The sequence below is a fragment of the Nycticebus coucang genome, chromosome 19 (assembly GCF_027406575.1).
Source record: "Nycticebus coucang isolate mNycCou1 chromosome 19, mNycCou1.pri, whole genome shotgun sequence".
Taxonomy (NCBI): Eukaryota; Metazoa; Chordata; class Mammalia; order Primates; family Lorisidae; genus Nycticebus; species Nycticebus coucang.
In genome coordinates, this window is record NC_069798.1 from 3,592,423 (window position 1) to 3,608,142 (window position 15,720).

General features: G+C 42.5%; 1 protein-coding gene and 1 long non-coding RNA gene across 2 annotated transcripts; one reads left to right on the top strand and one right to left on the bottom strand.

Moving 5' to 3' along the window:
* Positions 1 to 902: 902 nt before the first annotated feature.
* Positions 903 to 15,355, bottom strand: LOC128571880 (uncharacterized). Its single transcript, XR_008375991.1, has 3 exons — positions 15,227 to 15,355; positions 1,956 to 2,090; positions 903 to 1,126 (listed from the first exon to the last, which is right to left on the bottom strand). It is a non-coding gene; the product is annotated as an uncharacterized LOC128571880 (long non-coding RNA).
* MC2R (melanocortin 2 receptor) lies at positions 12,865 to 14,130 on the top strand. Its single transcript, XM_053571706.1, has one exon. It carries the CDS (start codon positions 12,987 to 12,989, stop codon positions 13,878 to 13,880), a length of 894 nt encoding a protein of 297 aa, XP_053427681.1. The 5' UTR covers positions 12,865 to 12,986; the 3' UTR covers positions 13,881 to 14,130.
* Positions 15,356 to 15,720: the final 365 nt, after the last annotated feature.

Consider the following 15,720-nt stretch of genomic DNA (forward strand, 5'->3'; position numbering starts at 1 on the left):
TGAAATAAAAAAAATTGTGTTATTTCATTTTATTTTGCACCAAAATGGCCTCTGAGTCAGGAGCTTCCCAGTTCCGAACCCCTCCCACACCTCTAGTTTCAAACTGACCGGCTCTCCTGACCAACACCTGCCTCAGAACTTGGCTTATAACCAACATCCTGCTACTTCCACTTCCAAATGTTCAGCCTGCTTTTTGGAATAACCGAGACAGCACGGGCCTTGGAGCAAGGCAGACTTAGGCTGGGTGACCCGGAGTAAGTTAGTTAACCTCTTGGAGTCTCACTTTTCTTATCCATGAAATGGATGGGGGACCAGGAAATAAGAATAATCTGAATCTGTTATATAATATTTAATTGGAGCATTAAAAGAAAATTCCCTGCACCTTGCCCTTCCTATGACCTTTAACATAGAGACAATTGTCAGAGAAGCCATGACAAAGTTAAATTGCCTTTAAAGTACAGAGTTTTGATGATATGCTGGTGTATTAGCAAGTTTGCTCTTTTACCCATTAAAATGTTAACTGAAATTGCTAAACACACATTTTGGACTCTAGAGTGAATGGCCTAAGGTGCTCACAGCTGGAGCCAGTCCTTTCCCTCGTCACACACACCATGTGGCAGTGGCAGATCCTCACCAGGCCTCTCACTAGGATGTGAGTGTCTCTACCAAATATTTGGCTATACTCTTCAAGAGTCTCTGCAACTCTTCCATAAACCTCGTCTCCTCAGCTAGATTATGGTAGGCAAAATAGTGTTTCCTTTATCTTTCTGATTCCCAGTGATAAATATTGAATCCTAATATTGAACCCCCAAATGCCAATTCTTTGACATTACTTGGATTAAAGCCCCCCCAAAATCAATCCAAAGCCTTCCCCCTCCCCCACCCCCGGCTTCTGGTTAACATCCTGCACCCTCTAGGACTGGAAACCCACCAGGGAGAGCACAAAGCACAGAGTCCATGGCCATTGGTCCCTCAACACTCCAGAGCAGGGGCCAGAAACCAAATGCTACTGACAGTGCTCATGGTGGCCTGGGGGCCACTTCCTAGTGGTGGTGGTCATGGGAGCAAGTCAGGCAGGGAAACCGTCAAGGCATCATCCAAGATATGACATTGCTTAAAATTCTTCCTGTGGAAGAAAAACACAGATGTTTGATCTTTATTAAATGTCATTTGTTCAACTAACTAAATGAGCTAAAAACTATTTTCTGCTTTTCCAAAAAGGGAATTTGAAGCTATTTCAGGGAGGCAGACAGAAATGGGACCATGCAGTAAAGAATCTAGTACTCCTTTTAAGGTAAACAAGATTTAATGGAGTTTCTTCACTCATTGAAAACAAAGCTACAGGTGCTCCCTGACACCCCACCCCAGATCTCAGCTTCTGTCATGTCCCTCTGTCTTAGGCCTTGGGTCTCTGTTGTCTGGCCTTTCCCTGCAGTGGCCCCAGCTCTGGGGCTTTCCAGCTTTACACTCTCACCAAAGGCAATCTGACCACTTTATATAAATCCCAAATGGTGGGAGTCAGTGAGCTAGTGTCCAGCTTGTCTCGGGTATAAAAGATAAGAGATATGGAAAGGAAAGTGTTTTCTGGAGATGCTGCTTTTGCCCAAGGAAGACATGATGATTGGGTGACAGATAGGGGTCAGTTATGTTAGAGAAGCACTGGGGGAATGGGGCCATCCAGAAAGCCCCCACCATGGCTGGCATGATCTGAAATAAATACTATTGTGAGAAGCAGAGGCAGATTGAAAAACTCCAAGATGTCCTTCTTTGTCCACAGACACCTAGCACCCTGAAGCCCTAGTGCTGAGGAGGAGCATCCCCCACAGACCCTGTAGACATAGCTGCCTCTCTTTCAGTCAGGCTGGGGATGAGATGTCCAAACTCCCCCCAGGCATTTTATAGTAGATATTTTAAATACCAAATTCAGAAAATTGCCAAAACAACAAAAAGCTTACTTTTTAATCTTCTCAGCTTGATCAGTAGAAAACACAATCCCAATCAAAATCCCAGCACATTATCTTGCAGAGGTTGAGAAACTCATTCTAGAATTTAGATGGAAAAGCCAATGACCTAGAGGAGCCAACACAATACTGAAAAAAAAAAAAAACAGCGAAGTTAGAGGACTGACATGCTCAACTGCAGGACTTACTCCAGATTCACAGTCATCAGGGCAGCATGGTATTGGCAAAAGAACAGACCAGCAGATCAGCGGGACAGAACAGACAACCCAGAAACAGAGCCACACAAATCAGGCCAGCTGATCACAACAGAGGTGTAGAAACAATTCAATGGGGAAAGGATAGACTTTTCAACAAATGGTGCTGGAACAACTGCACTTTCATATGGAGAAAAGCGAATGCAGACACAGATCTCATACCTTACAAAAACAATTAACTCCAAAACGATCATAGACTTAAATGTAAAATACAAAACTATACAACTTGTAGACAAAATCTATATGCCACAGGATTTGGTGATTCTTTTTAGATATAACACAAAAGCATCACCCATGAAAGGAAAACAGACTTTATTAAAATGTAAATGACACCTCAGTAGCAATAAACACATTTAGCACTCAGACCATCATTTATAACACCATTCTCCAATGAATGGAATCAGGGATCCTTGGAGAAGTGGCTTATTCTGTGACTATAGCAGGAAATCACAAGATAAGCCAGAACATCTTACAGTGCCAGAAAGTGAAGAAGTATTCCACAACCCACAATGTGAGCGTCTGTCTCAGGACACAGGTGCCAACGAAACAACACTGGATTATAAGCTAAAGTATAAAACAAATATTCATACTGATATTTAAAAATGACTGAATAAATGGGGGAGGATAGACAAATCTTTTAGGCAGAAGAATTCAAAATGTTATATAGATTGTCCACCCTCGAGGTGGGGCATAGCTCCCCATTCCATGCATGTGAGCTGTGCAGACCGACTTCCTTCCCAAGAGTACGTCAAGGACGGTGTGGAGGGGAAAAGGAAGTTGTACAGTTCCTTTTATCAAGTTTTAACAGTTTATCAAGTGGAGAGACTTGATAAACACTGCCTTGGACAGGTGATCGTGGGGACATCAGTGGTGATGAGTCATGGTGCTAGTGTGAGGTGATAAAACTGATGCTTTACCTCTTGAGGTCTTCCTCCCCCAGAACCCAGAACCCCAGTCAAATCATGAGGAAAAGATCAGACAAATACTGACTGTGGCACATTCTACAAAATATTTGACCAATGCTCCTTCAAGCTGTCAAGGTCATCAAAAACAAGGCCAGTCTGAGAAACTGTCTCAACCCAGAGAAGCCTAAACACACATGGTGGCTAAAGATAATATAGTAATCTGGCTGAGATCCTGGGACAGAGAAGGACATTAGGTGAAAATTAAGGAAATGTGAATACTGTATGGACCTTAGTCCATAATGTGTCACTACTGACCCATTGGTTGCGATAAATGCTCCATATTAATGTAAGATGTTGATAATATGAGAAACTGGGTGTGGGGGTCTATGGGAATTCTCTGTGTTATCTTTGCAACTTTTCCATAAATTCAAAGCTGCTCTAAAATAAAATGTCCATTTTAAAAAAATTATATTGTACATTTAGGGCTGTTTCAACCCAGTGGAAATTACTGTTGAAATTTCATGCATCTTTCAGATATTTTTCTAGGCTTCTGCACCACTGAATTGTGATTTTAATTGTCACACAGTGCTCTAGCCTAGGGACCTGCTGGAATTTATTCAGTTGGTCCTTAATCACCATTCATTTATGCTGTTTTCAGTTTACACTACTATAAATAACAAGGCAGTGTACACATGCCTTTGTTTACATTATTGATTGTGTATTTGGAGCCACTGAGTCACAGATCACTTGGGTTTGCAGGCCCTAAAGACAGTGTTCCTTGCTCTAGATTTAGCAATAACACATTTTAGATGCTTATATTTAACAAAATAATTGTTTATTAGATTTTAGATTTTATTATATTTTAGCAATAACACATTTTAGATTCTTATATTTAACAAAAATAGGTACCTGGATTTTGAATAATTTATATTTATTTAAATTTAAGTAAATCAGCTTTATGATCCATTCACAGCACCTTACTTTATAACTATTTTTCATCTTCTCTTCCTCAATTTTAATTTCTCTGAACTCTCATTGTTCACATTAGGTTCTGCTGTTAAAACTATTAGCTTTTATCTCTATTTTTTTATTTTATTTATGTATTTATTTGAGACAGAGTCTCATTTGGTTGCCCTAGTTGGAGTGGCGGGGTGTCATTGCTCACAGCAATCTCAAAGTCTTGGGTTCAAGTGATCCTCATGTCTCAGCTTCCTGAATAGCAGGGTCTATAGGGGCCTGCCACACACCTGGCTAGTTGCTTCTTCCTTTCCTTTCCTTCCTTCCCTCTCTCTTTCTTTCTTTCTTTCTTTTTTTTCTATTTTTAGTAGAGATGGGCTCTCACTCTTGCTCAGACTGGTCTTAACCTCCTGAGCTCAGGGGATCCACCCACCTAAACTTCCAGAGTGCTAGGATTACAGGTGTGAGCCACCGTGTCTGGCCACTATTTACTTTTATCACTATATTTCTCTTTCCTTCCCCCAACATTTAACCAAAGCAGAGAATAACTTCTCACACTTTCTAGCCAATTAACACTAATTTTCCTTATTCAAAAATTTTGTACCAGAGGCAAGGAGGGTAGTGACTTCTTACCTTTCTTAATTCATTTTTTGATTTGCCCAAAATGGAACCGCAGAAATCTGAAATTCGTGAAAATTTTAATCCTTTTCAATTGATAATCTTGCCCTTGTATTTTTAAATCATGGTATAAATTGCCTGTCTTCTATTCATTAAAACAATATAGTGTTTTTTATCCTAGTTCATAGATTTTATATTTTAATATAGACCTCACGTAACCAGTATGAATTGCTCCACAAACTAGCAGTAAAAATAGTCATATCCCTTAATTTGATGGTTTGGATTGCAAAATAAAAAGCTAATGTCATCCTGTGGGCTTCACTGTCCAACCAAATTTTCTAAAACACTCAGGGCTTATGGCATCCAGAACAGAGCAAGGGGAGTCAGGTATTGGAGCAATCTATTGCTGTCCTTACGGCTTGTAGGCACATGGTGATGCTGTTGGGAACAGCTCCTCCACCTTTAACAGAATTGCTGATGCAGGTGGCCACAGCTCTCAGAGACCCCTGGTAGAACCCTGCCAAGCACCTCTCCGTGGGACTCAGACCCAGCTCTTCCTGGTCCCCTGCACTTTCAGTCCCAAATGCAACCATCCCAGGGTGCTAACCACCCCTGGAGCTCTGGGCCAATGCTGGGTGTGTCTTCCCCCCTCACTATTCCTTGAGGTAGGCTGTGTGCACCGTCTTTCTCTTCCTGAGAATACACATTTCCAGAGTGGGGCATTTTTTTCCTTTTTGACTTTAAAAAGTATAGGTCTGGTTTCAATCTTTTCTACAAATAAAGGGTCTTTGCTTGCCTCTTTCATTGAAAGCAAAAACCTCTTCCTGACTTTCTTGCAAATAAGGTTTCATTATATCTTGCTTTACCACCTGGGAGGCTTTTGGCCCTGAACCTGCCACTCATGCTGAAAGAGCTGTTTTCAGGGACCCTGGAGAACCTGGAGAGTGAAGGTCCGTTTTCTGACATTACTTCAAAAGAAGAGGGAAGTAACCTTTTAATCTCCAGAAGAAACACCCATTTTCCCACAAAATTTTAACTCAAACATTACCCACTAAAGCTTTTGGTTCTGACACCTGATAAAATAAAAATGCCAATTCTGTTCCTTCTTATATATATCCCCAAACCTTTCTCTCCAGACAAGGGCATAATTTGCCAGCCCTCCAGGGCTTGTCCCTGCTGCTTGGGAGACAAGACACCTACGCTCCAAGTTGCCCTTTCCCCAGAGCAGAGTGTGTCACCTGCCATGCGCAAGCTGCAAACAAATATGCTGTAGAGTCACGAGGGCCCAGAGCTCACGTGGGTTGAGATAGAGACATTCAAGAACTTTGATCTAGACTTTGGGCTTAAACAAAAGTATGATTTAAACGAGAGATTCAGAGAATTCAAAAGGAACAACAGCAGTAGAAATGTGGCAGGGAAAAATGAGCTAAGCATCTTAGGGACAGTGAGAAACCTGGGCTGCCTGGAACAGGCTATGCCTAGGAGAATTCTGGAAAATACGGCAGGAAAATCATAGCTTGGAAATGGATTATAGAGAGCCTTAAGTGCCAAGCTTTTTAAAAATGAAACTGAAGAATAATCTCCTTCATTGCAACACACTGTTTGCCAGACTCTAGGCTGGCAGTTTACACAGAGCATCATACAGACACCAAACCACAGGGACTGTCTGCATCTACATACGATTATTTCTCTTAGACGAAAATGAAAATTAACTTTCCCTAAAAGCTTTTGTGTTTTTAGGATAAATTGGACATGAGACCCTCTAGTAATACCCAGAAGGTCATCTGTCTCTAATCAAACCTTTGTTTTATCTTAATATATCATTTCTCTCTCTCAAGCACATGCACAAACAACACCTCTAGTCTCAGTTTTTTTCCCCAGACATTGAAAAATTTCCACGCATATTAGAAATTTTTTAAAGAGAGATAAAAGTAAGCAGATGGTGAGACATAAATATCTGTCATCACTGAAAATATGAAAAGCAAGCATCCAATATACTCAGTACTCATATGAAACCAACAGATGAACAACCACTTGCCCACACAAGGGAAAAACACAAATTCAAGAAGGGGGAGGGGGAGAAGGGGTGGAGTGGGAGGAGGATTTGTGAGCTCTCTCTAATGGGCACAATTAGGGTATAGAGCACCCCTCCTGGGTGGAGGACTCAACTACAACTTGGACTTTACCCAGCAACCACAAACAATGTAACCTAATCATTTGTACCCTTATATTAATCTGAAATTAGAAAAAAGAAAATATGAACTCCTCCAGAGGCCAAATGCCTCCTGATGAAGACATGTTTGGGGACCAGATTTGATGTCTTTTAGGTCATCCCGCTGGTGAATGACCTTAACTCTATTCTTTGAACGTATTCAGCTCCTTTCCCAGAAGAGTGTACCATCTCTGGCACACAGTTAAATGAGACGCAGACATAATACCCTGAGGCTCAGCCTTTCCATATCAGTGACTGAGTCCTCTATCTTCACTTGCTTTGTACAACGTAATTTGAGAAAAGTCAATATCCAGTTCATGTCTAAAAAGGGTTCTCAGGGAGCTGCAGGAGGGAAATGTCTCACTCCACATGAATGAGGCTGAGATCTCTCCTGAGGGGCCTCACAACAGCACCAGAGTCTGTTCAAATGGCTCATTTGTTCCATCACTTTCACAAGGGCCTTCAAAGTGCTTGGCCCTATTCAAGTTGAGCACACAGGAGTGAAGATGTGAACTCCAGATCCTCCCCCATGAGGAGGTGACAATGAAGAAGCTAAGTGAGCTGGGCTAACAGGTCCCTGCATTCTGACCAATGCTCACACCTGGCCTACAGCCCCAGAGTGGCACAGCAGGGGTGCTAGGTGAAGAGTGGGAGCTCCCAGGGGAGCAGGTGGTCAGGCCTATGAAGCGCATCCGTGAGCCCACGTCTTCCAAGCCCCTCTTACTCATCCTCTAATTTTTAAGTTTCACTCAAAGCCACTAATCTCTGGTGAAAGTCTGAAAGGCTCTTCCCTTTTTGAAGAGTGGCTTTCATCCTTGACAGACAGTTCCCCCACCACCACCACCAACTTGGCACCTGCCTCTCAGAGCCCCCAACAGGTGACTGCAGGAGCTATATATGCTCATATGTGCTTGTATCTGCATACAGAAATTCCTGAGGAAGGAAACTCCCCCCTGTCCCGGGGCTGGAGGTAGAGACTGCACTATTCGTACATGTCCATGCAGACATACTCTAGGAAATTCCATGCACGAAGAAGAAAATGCTGGATGCATATAGCAAGAACAGGGAAAGAAGGAGACACAGGCGGGGAACTCTGAGAAGAGCCCCGATATCACTCAGAGCTAATCCCAGAACTTCACCCCACACACCCAGCTCAGCCACAACCACTCCACAAGCCACCTGGGGACCAGGAACTAGGTCTGGTCTGGTCTCCCCTATAGCCTGTCATGCATCTGCTCAGTAAAAGGTAAACCTCCTTCCTGGCCATTCTCCTGAAGGGCAACACAGCAAACCCCTTCAGCACCAGGGCAAGCAAGGGAAACCCTGGAAATACAGCCCAGGCCCACAGGACCCCTACAGCCCTGCAGCTCCAGGCTTCTCCCAGCTTCATGTCCTTTAAACTACAGAAGACGACTGCAGGCCCTTTCTGCTCTCTGAATTTTTTTTTTATTAAATAATAAACACATAGGTCATGTATACATTAATGCATTTATGGGGTACAATGTGCTGATTTCATATAGAATTAAGAATGCTCACATCACACTAGTTAATATATACCTCATCTCATTTACTTAATTCTTGTGTTAAAACATTTATACTCTATACTAATAGATCTGATATGTACCCTTGCATTATGCATCATAGGTGTGATCCCACCATTCACCCTCCCTCAATCTGACTTCCCCCTCCCTTCACAACCCCCCTCCTCCCTCCTTCATCTTGGGGCCCATAATTGTGATCTATTCTTCATATGAAAGTGTGAGTGATTGTAAATTGGTCTTACAATAGTACTGAATACATTGGATATTTTTACTTCCATTCTTGAGATACTTCACAAAGAAGAATGTGTTCAGCTCCATCCATGTAAACATAAAAGGGGTAAAATCTCCATATTTTTCATGGCTCCATAATATTCCATGATATACATATACCACAGTTTATTAATCCATTTATGGGTTGGTGGGCACTTGGGCTTCTTCCATGACTTGGCTATTATGAATTGAGCTGCAATGAATAATCTGATGCAAATATCTTTGTTATAAAGTGATTTTTGGTCTTTTGGATATACACCTACTAGAGGAATTGCAGGATCAAATGGCAGGTCTACTTTTAGATCCCTGAGTATTCTCCATACTTCTTTCCAAAAGGAACATATTAGCTTGCACTCCCACCAGCAATCAGAAGTGTTCCCTTTTTTCCACATCCACACCAACATCTGTAGTTTTGGGATTTTGTTATGTGAGCCACTGTTACGGGAGTTAGATGATATCTCAAAATGGTTTTAATTTGCATTTTTCTGATGTTTAAAGATGATGAGCATTGGGCAGTGCCTGTGGCTCAGTGGGTAGGGCACCAGCCCCATATACCAAGGGTGGCGGGTTCGAACCCAGCCCTGACCAAACTGCAACAAAAAAAATAGCCAGGCATTGTGGTGGGCACCTGTAGTCCCAGCTACTCAGGAGGCTGAAGCAGGAGAATTGCTTACACCCAGGAGCTGGAGGTTGTTGTGAGCTGTGTGACTCCACGGCATTCTACCAAGGGCGATAAAGTGAAACTCTGTCTCTACAAAAAAAAAAGATAATGAGCATTTTTTCATGTCTGAATTTTTTTAATCTTCTTGAGAGAGAGTTCCAGAAACCATCCTAATTTGGACAGACTTTTTTTTTATCATTGAGGATTAATTGAGGGTATAAAGAACCAGGTTACATTGATTGCAATCAATTACATTGATTGTTAGATAAAGACCCTCTTATAATTGTGTCCCACTCCCAAAAGGTATGTCACACACCGTGACCCCCTGCTCCCCTCTTTCTCTCTCTCTCTCTGCTCTCTCCTTCCCCCACTTCCCACTGTGTACTAGATCATTAATTGTCCTCATATCAGAATTGAGTACATAGGATTCATGCTTCTCCATTCTTGTGATGCTTTACTAAGAATAATGTGTTCCACTTCCATCCAGGTTAATACGAAGGATGTAAACTCTCCATCTTTTTTAATGGCTGAATAGTATTTCATGGTATACATATACCACAGCTTGTTAGTCCATTTCTGGGTTGTCTGGGCATTCAGATTGTTTCCACATTTTGGCGATGGTAAATTGAGCTGTGATAAACATCTAGTGCAAGTGTCCTTATGGTAAAAGGATTTTTTACTTCTGGGTAGATGCCCAGTAATGGGATTGCCGGATCAAATGGGAGGTCTAGGGTCTAGTTTTGAGTTCTTTGAGGGTTCTCCATACTTCCTTCCAAAAAGGTTGTATTAGTTTGCAGTCCCACCAGCAGTGTAAAAGCATTCCCTTCTCTCCACATCCAGGCCAGTATCTGCAGTTTTGATATTTTGTGATATGGGACACTTTCAATGGGGTTAAATGATATCTCAGGGTGGTTTTGACTTGCATTTCTCTAATAATTAAGGACAATGAACATTTTTTCATATGTTCGTTAGTCATTTATCTGTCTTCTTTAGAGAAGGTTCTATTCATGTCTCTTGCCCATTGACACGGGATGGTTGGCTTTTTTCATGCGGATTAATTTGAGTTCTCTATAGATCCTAGTTATTAAGGATAATAATAATAATCTTTAGTTTGATTCAAAATATGTAAATATCCTTTTCCATTGTGTAGGTTGTCTATTTGGTTTGGTTGTTGTTTCCTTAGCTGTACAGAAGCTATTTAATTTAATTTAGTTTAATTAAGTTCCATTTGTTTATTTTTGTTGTTGCAGTTGCCTCGGAAGTCTTCATAAAGTTTTCCCCAGACCAATAGCTTCAGGTGTTTTCACCACACTTTCTTTGAGGATTTTTATTGTTTTGTGCCTCAGGATATAAAATCAATGTCCACAAATTGGTAGTCCAGGTTGGCAGCAGTCCATGAATTCACAGGAGCAGTGGTTTGTGACTGCTAAAGAGAGTCCCTTGGATACAGTACACTTCTGTCCACATTTGGGACTCTCCCAGGGATTTATCAAATTGGCATCCACAGATCAGCACTGCCTAGGGACTGAAACTGAGCTTCACAACTACCTCTTTCTGGGAAGTGTCAGAATCTCAATATTTCTCATTTTTTCTCTATTAAGTTTACACAAAAAAATGCATTTGAAATTGAAAATATCTACCACTCTGGTCACATTTAATGCACTAGTGTCTGTCAGACAATACATAAAGTTGTGAACCCAGGAGAGCTGATGGGGGAGTCCCAGACTGGAAGCTGGCAGACCCGAGACCCAAGAAGAGCTGACATTTCAGTTCTCATCTTAAGGCAGGAGATAAATCAGTGTTTTACCTCAGACAGGCAGGAGGAGGAGCTTCCCCTGCCTTCTGGAGGGAGGGTGGCTTTTTTGTTCTTCAGGCTCTGAACTGATTGGGTGAGATCCACCTACCTCGGTGACCTGCTCCACCCCACCCACTAATCAAATGCTACTTATCCTAAACATCCTCACAAACTCACTCAGAACAAGGTTTAACCAAACATCTGGGCACCCCAAAGCTCAGTCAAGTTGAGGGTTGAAGCTGACCATCACAGGCCCACCCTCCCCTCAGAGGTTCTCCAGTTTGTGTGGACACAGGAGTGGTTGCTACCGGCACACAGACTTCCCAGGGCCTGAGCGTGTAGAACAAAGGCTACTAATCATCCCATTTTGCCCAAGTCTGAGGAGTTCCTGGGATATAGGACTTTCAGTTTAAGAACCTGCACAAGTTTTTCAAACAGGGACAAACTGTCCACCTGAGGCAGAACCCTATCAGCAGCTACCCTCTGCCTATTTAACACATGCTGCATCCCCTGATCACCTACGTACCCAACTCATGAACTCTGACTCCTGGCCCTTATAAGGAAATTAGCTCCACCCCTGGAAAAACCTCAGCATAATATAATGCTTAGTTCTCTGCGGACTTTGGATCAAAGGCTATGCTCACAGATTTGCACCCCCCAACAATGTGTTCTCCTCACAACCTGATGCTGGCTTCTTTTACACTCCACCTCCAGAGGAGAAGACTAGGAAGAATCTTGGTCATGTCTTTTAAGCCACCACAATGGCAAAAGCAAAAAAATCCCATCTATTTCAGACAACTGCCTGTGTCCAGCCACCAATACCACCATCTGGAAACGGATTCCATAAAAAGTTCATGTAGTCTCACCAGGAGCAGATTCTCGGAGTGGCTCAACCACAATCTAATGGGGCCAAGTGGATGCTTCTGCCATGTCAATTCAACCACAACCTAGAGGCACCTTGAAAAATCATTAGAAGTCTCTAGAAATCCCACTCCTGGGAGTTCTGCCTTTGAGGCAGATGTGGTACTATATGTTGTACAGTCATCGATGGGACTGATGCAGCAACACCTTTGCCATTATCCCCCAAGCTATAGGGCTAGCAGGGACCCAGGAAGACAAGCGATGAAGAAGAGAGGGTGTGAACACCTCACCATCCATCCAGCCCTGGCCTCCAAGTCCTATCCTGTCTTTACACGTGCTTTTCATTTCTTTTACTTCTTTCCTTACAAAGACACACTTGTGTTCATCCTGATCTATCGTAAATTCAAGAGCATTCATAAGGATGGGAGAGAAAGTGAAAGAGAATAATCTTTATTATCATCTTTAGGCTTAAAATTCTACTAAAGTGTTTCTCATAAAGTGGTTCAGATGAGGACCTATTAAATTGTTTTAGTTAAATTTAGTTGAATTATAGTTGACCACCCAAGGGACTGTAACAAACTGGTCAACACAGAGGTGGTCAACATAGGAACTTAGCCTACTGTACTGATGTGTACATGGGGTGTATGTCCAGTCTATGAACGTTCGGTCGACTTAAGGAACTGGTCAGTGCAGGGAGGTGGTCAGCTGTGTAGGTTCTAGGGTATTCCACTACTGTATTTTATGGAAGGATTAAAGCAAATCTGTCTCATTGTTTATTTTGTCGCCTATTTAAGAATTGACATTTCTATGTATTCTCTTTCAGGTGAGTGAGTGATTTTAGCTCAGATCTTCAGCAAGTGTGACAAAAAAGGAAAGATCCTGAATAATCAGTCACATTTTCTGTGAAGTCAACTCCAAGTAACGTTCCCGTCTTAACCACACACCAGAGAAATGAAGCACATTATCAATCCATACGAAAAAATCAACAACACAGCAAGAAATAATTCAGACTGTCCTCCTGTAGTTTTACCAGAAGAGATATTTTTCACAATATCCATTGTTGGCGTTTTGGAGAATCTGATCGTCCTTCTGGCTGTGTTCAAGAATAAGAATTTGCAATCGCCCATGTACTTTTTCATTTGCAGTTTAGCCATTTCTGATATGTTGGGCAGCCTATATAAGATCTTGGAAAATATCCTGATCATGTTCAGAAACTTGGGTTATCTCAAGCCTCGTGGCAATTTTGTAACCACAGCCGATGACATCATTGACTGCTTGTTCGTCCTCTCTCTACTCGGCTCCATTTTCAGCCTGTCTGTGATCGCTGCTGACCGCTACATCACCATCTTCCATGCTCTGCAGTACCATAGCATTGTGACCATGCGCCGCAGCGTCATCATCCTGACAGTCATCTGGACCTTCTGCACGGGGAGCGGCATCACCATGGTGATCTTCTCCCATCACGTCCCCACGGTCATCACCTTCACATCGCTGTTCCCTCTGATGCTGGTCTTTACCCTGTGCCTCTACATGCACATGTTCCTGTTGGCCCGATCCCACTCCAGGAAGATTCCCACTCTCCCGAGAGCCAACATGAAAGGGGCCATCACACTGACCATCCTGCTTGGAGTCTTCATCTTCTGTTGGGCCCCCTTTGTCCTTCACATCCTCTTAATGACATTCTGCCCAGATAACCCCTACTGTGCTTGCTACATGTCTCTCTTCCAGGTGAATGGCATGTTGATCATGTGTAATGCAGTCATTGACCCCTTCATATACGCCTTCCGGAGCCCAGAGCTCAGGGATGCATTCAAGAAGATGTTCTTCTGCAATAGGTACCAGTAGAATCATTGATCCCTGATTTTTAGAATCCATAAGGATAGTATTATCAAGGAGTGAAAAATGGAACATTCCAACAAATACTAACATTTGTGACTGTCCTTTCCTTCCCTAATGGACACGAGGATTATCCCACAAGCTAGTGTTTATAATTCTTGGTTTTAAAACAGTGGGAACAGTCTTGTTGTAGGAACAACTTTTATAACTTTATCACCAGAGAGATAAAATGATGTATTAAAAAGAAGGATAAAATACAAAGTATAAACACAAAGGCCCTTGGCTAAGGCAAAACCTATTTATCTATAGTTATCTAGTAAGGCTACTCTGGGGTGGCCTTTGGAGGCTGAAGGCCACTGCAACCAATTTCTAGAAATTAAAGTGCCTGGGCAAGTGGCCCATCGCAGATGCTGTAAGGTCTGAACTTGCCTGTCTCCTGCAGCCACACAGCCTCCCACCTTCCCTTCTGCTCCCTGGTCTGCCTGATGTGGGATAAGCCAACTCCAGACTTTTTGGAAGCAGGCAGAGTATAAACTACAGATGTTAGAAAAAGCAGGGTTGAGTTTCCAATAACAAACTAACCTTCTCAGTCTTCTTTGCTCTGTCAGCATCCCTTTTGCCTTAAAATCCTTCCCTGTTAAATCTCTTCCTTCTTTAAGAGCATGCATTTCAAAAAGGAAATAAAAATTTAATCCATTTTTTTATTATTATTAACTCATAGCTGTGTACATTAATGCGATCATGGGGCACCATACACTGGCTTTATAGACCGTTTGACACATTTTCATCACACTGGTTAACATAGCCTTCCTGGCATTTTCTTAGTTATTGTGTTAAGACATTTACATTCTACATTTACTAAGTTCCACACTGCCATCCTCTTACAAACAAATGACCACACCCTGGCTCAGTGCCTACTCACTTCTCCTTCCAGACCACTGCCCTTCCCTCTCCCTCAGTGCACACTCAGCTCCAAAACAGGGTCACTCGGAGGAAGTGCACCCTTGTCCCTACCCTCTTTCCAGAGCCCTGCCTCAGATTTTGCCTGGGAGAAGCAAGCCATAAAACAAATAGCTCCTACGTTCTTCCCAAACTGACTGCATTTCCAACAGAGCGTGGCGAAGTCCAAGAACTCTCGAGAACAGTGGAAGTGTCTAAATCACTACAAATCATTTTTTTGAAGATTAAAAAAAAAGGGGGAACAGTGGGAATTGCAGGAAAAGGCAATTGTGACGAGGACAATAGATTTGTTGGTGACAGAGGCAACCCCATAGTTCAGGGAGCTTGCTGAGAGAGTCCAGCATAGAAAGCACGGCAGCCCTCCACATCAGAACAAACATCAATCAATCACTGACCTTGGGTACTTTCCCTTCAAAGGAGCCAAATGTGTTAGATCAGTCTGGGGGCAATTTATGCCTCAGGGCATTGCTGAAAACAATAATCAGTCAGCAATTAGTACTGCTTAACAGCTGAGTGTGGTCAGGTACAGACACAAGTTAAATAGCCCTGTCAAAATTACTGCCATCCCGTGGTGGCTATGGGCAAGCCCAGGGCTGCAACCCCGAAAAAAATTATTAGGGATGTAACTCTGCAGAATGAGACAGGGCAGCGGTGGGGACAGACTTTGGTTAAATAATCCAGGCAGAACTCTAAATAACAATAACGAATCCCTCAACCAGGGAAGCGTAGGACCTGTAGTCAGTGTTGCTACAAATACTATTTAAAATGTCTACCTCAGAAATATTGATTATCTAAAATGTCCAGTTCTCAACAAAAGCTTTATAAGACATGCATAGAAACAGGAAAGTATGACCCACGCAGCGCAGGTGTGTGGGGCGGGGAGCTGCCA

Coding starts and splice junctions, on each gene's coding strand:
- MC2R (XM_053571706.1), top strand. CDS start 12,987: ATGAAGCACATTATCAATCCATACGAAAAAATCAACAACACAGCAAGA.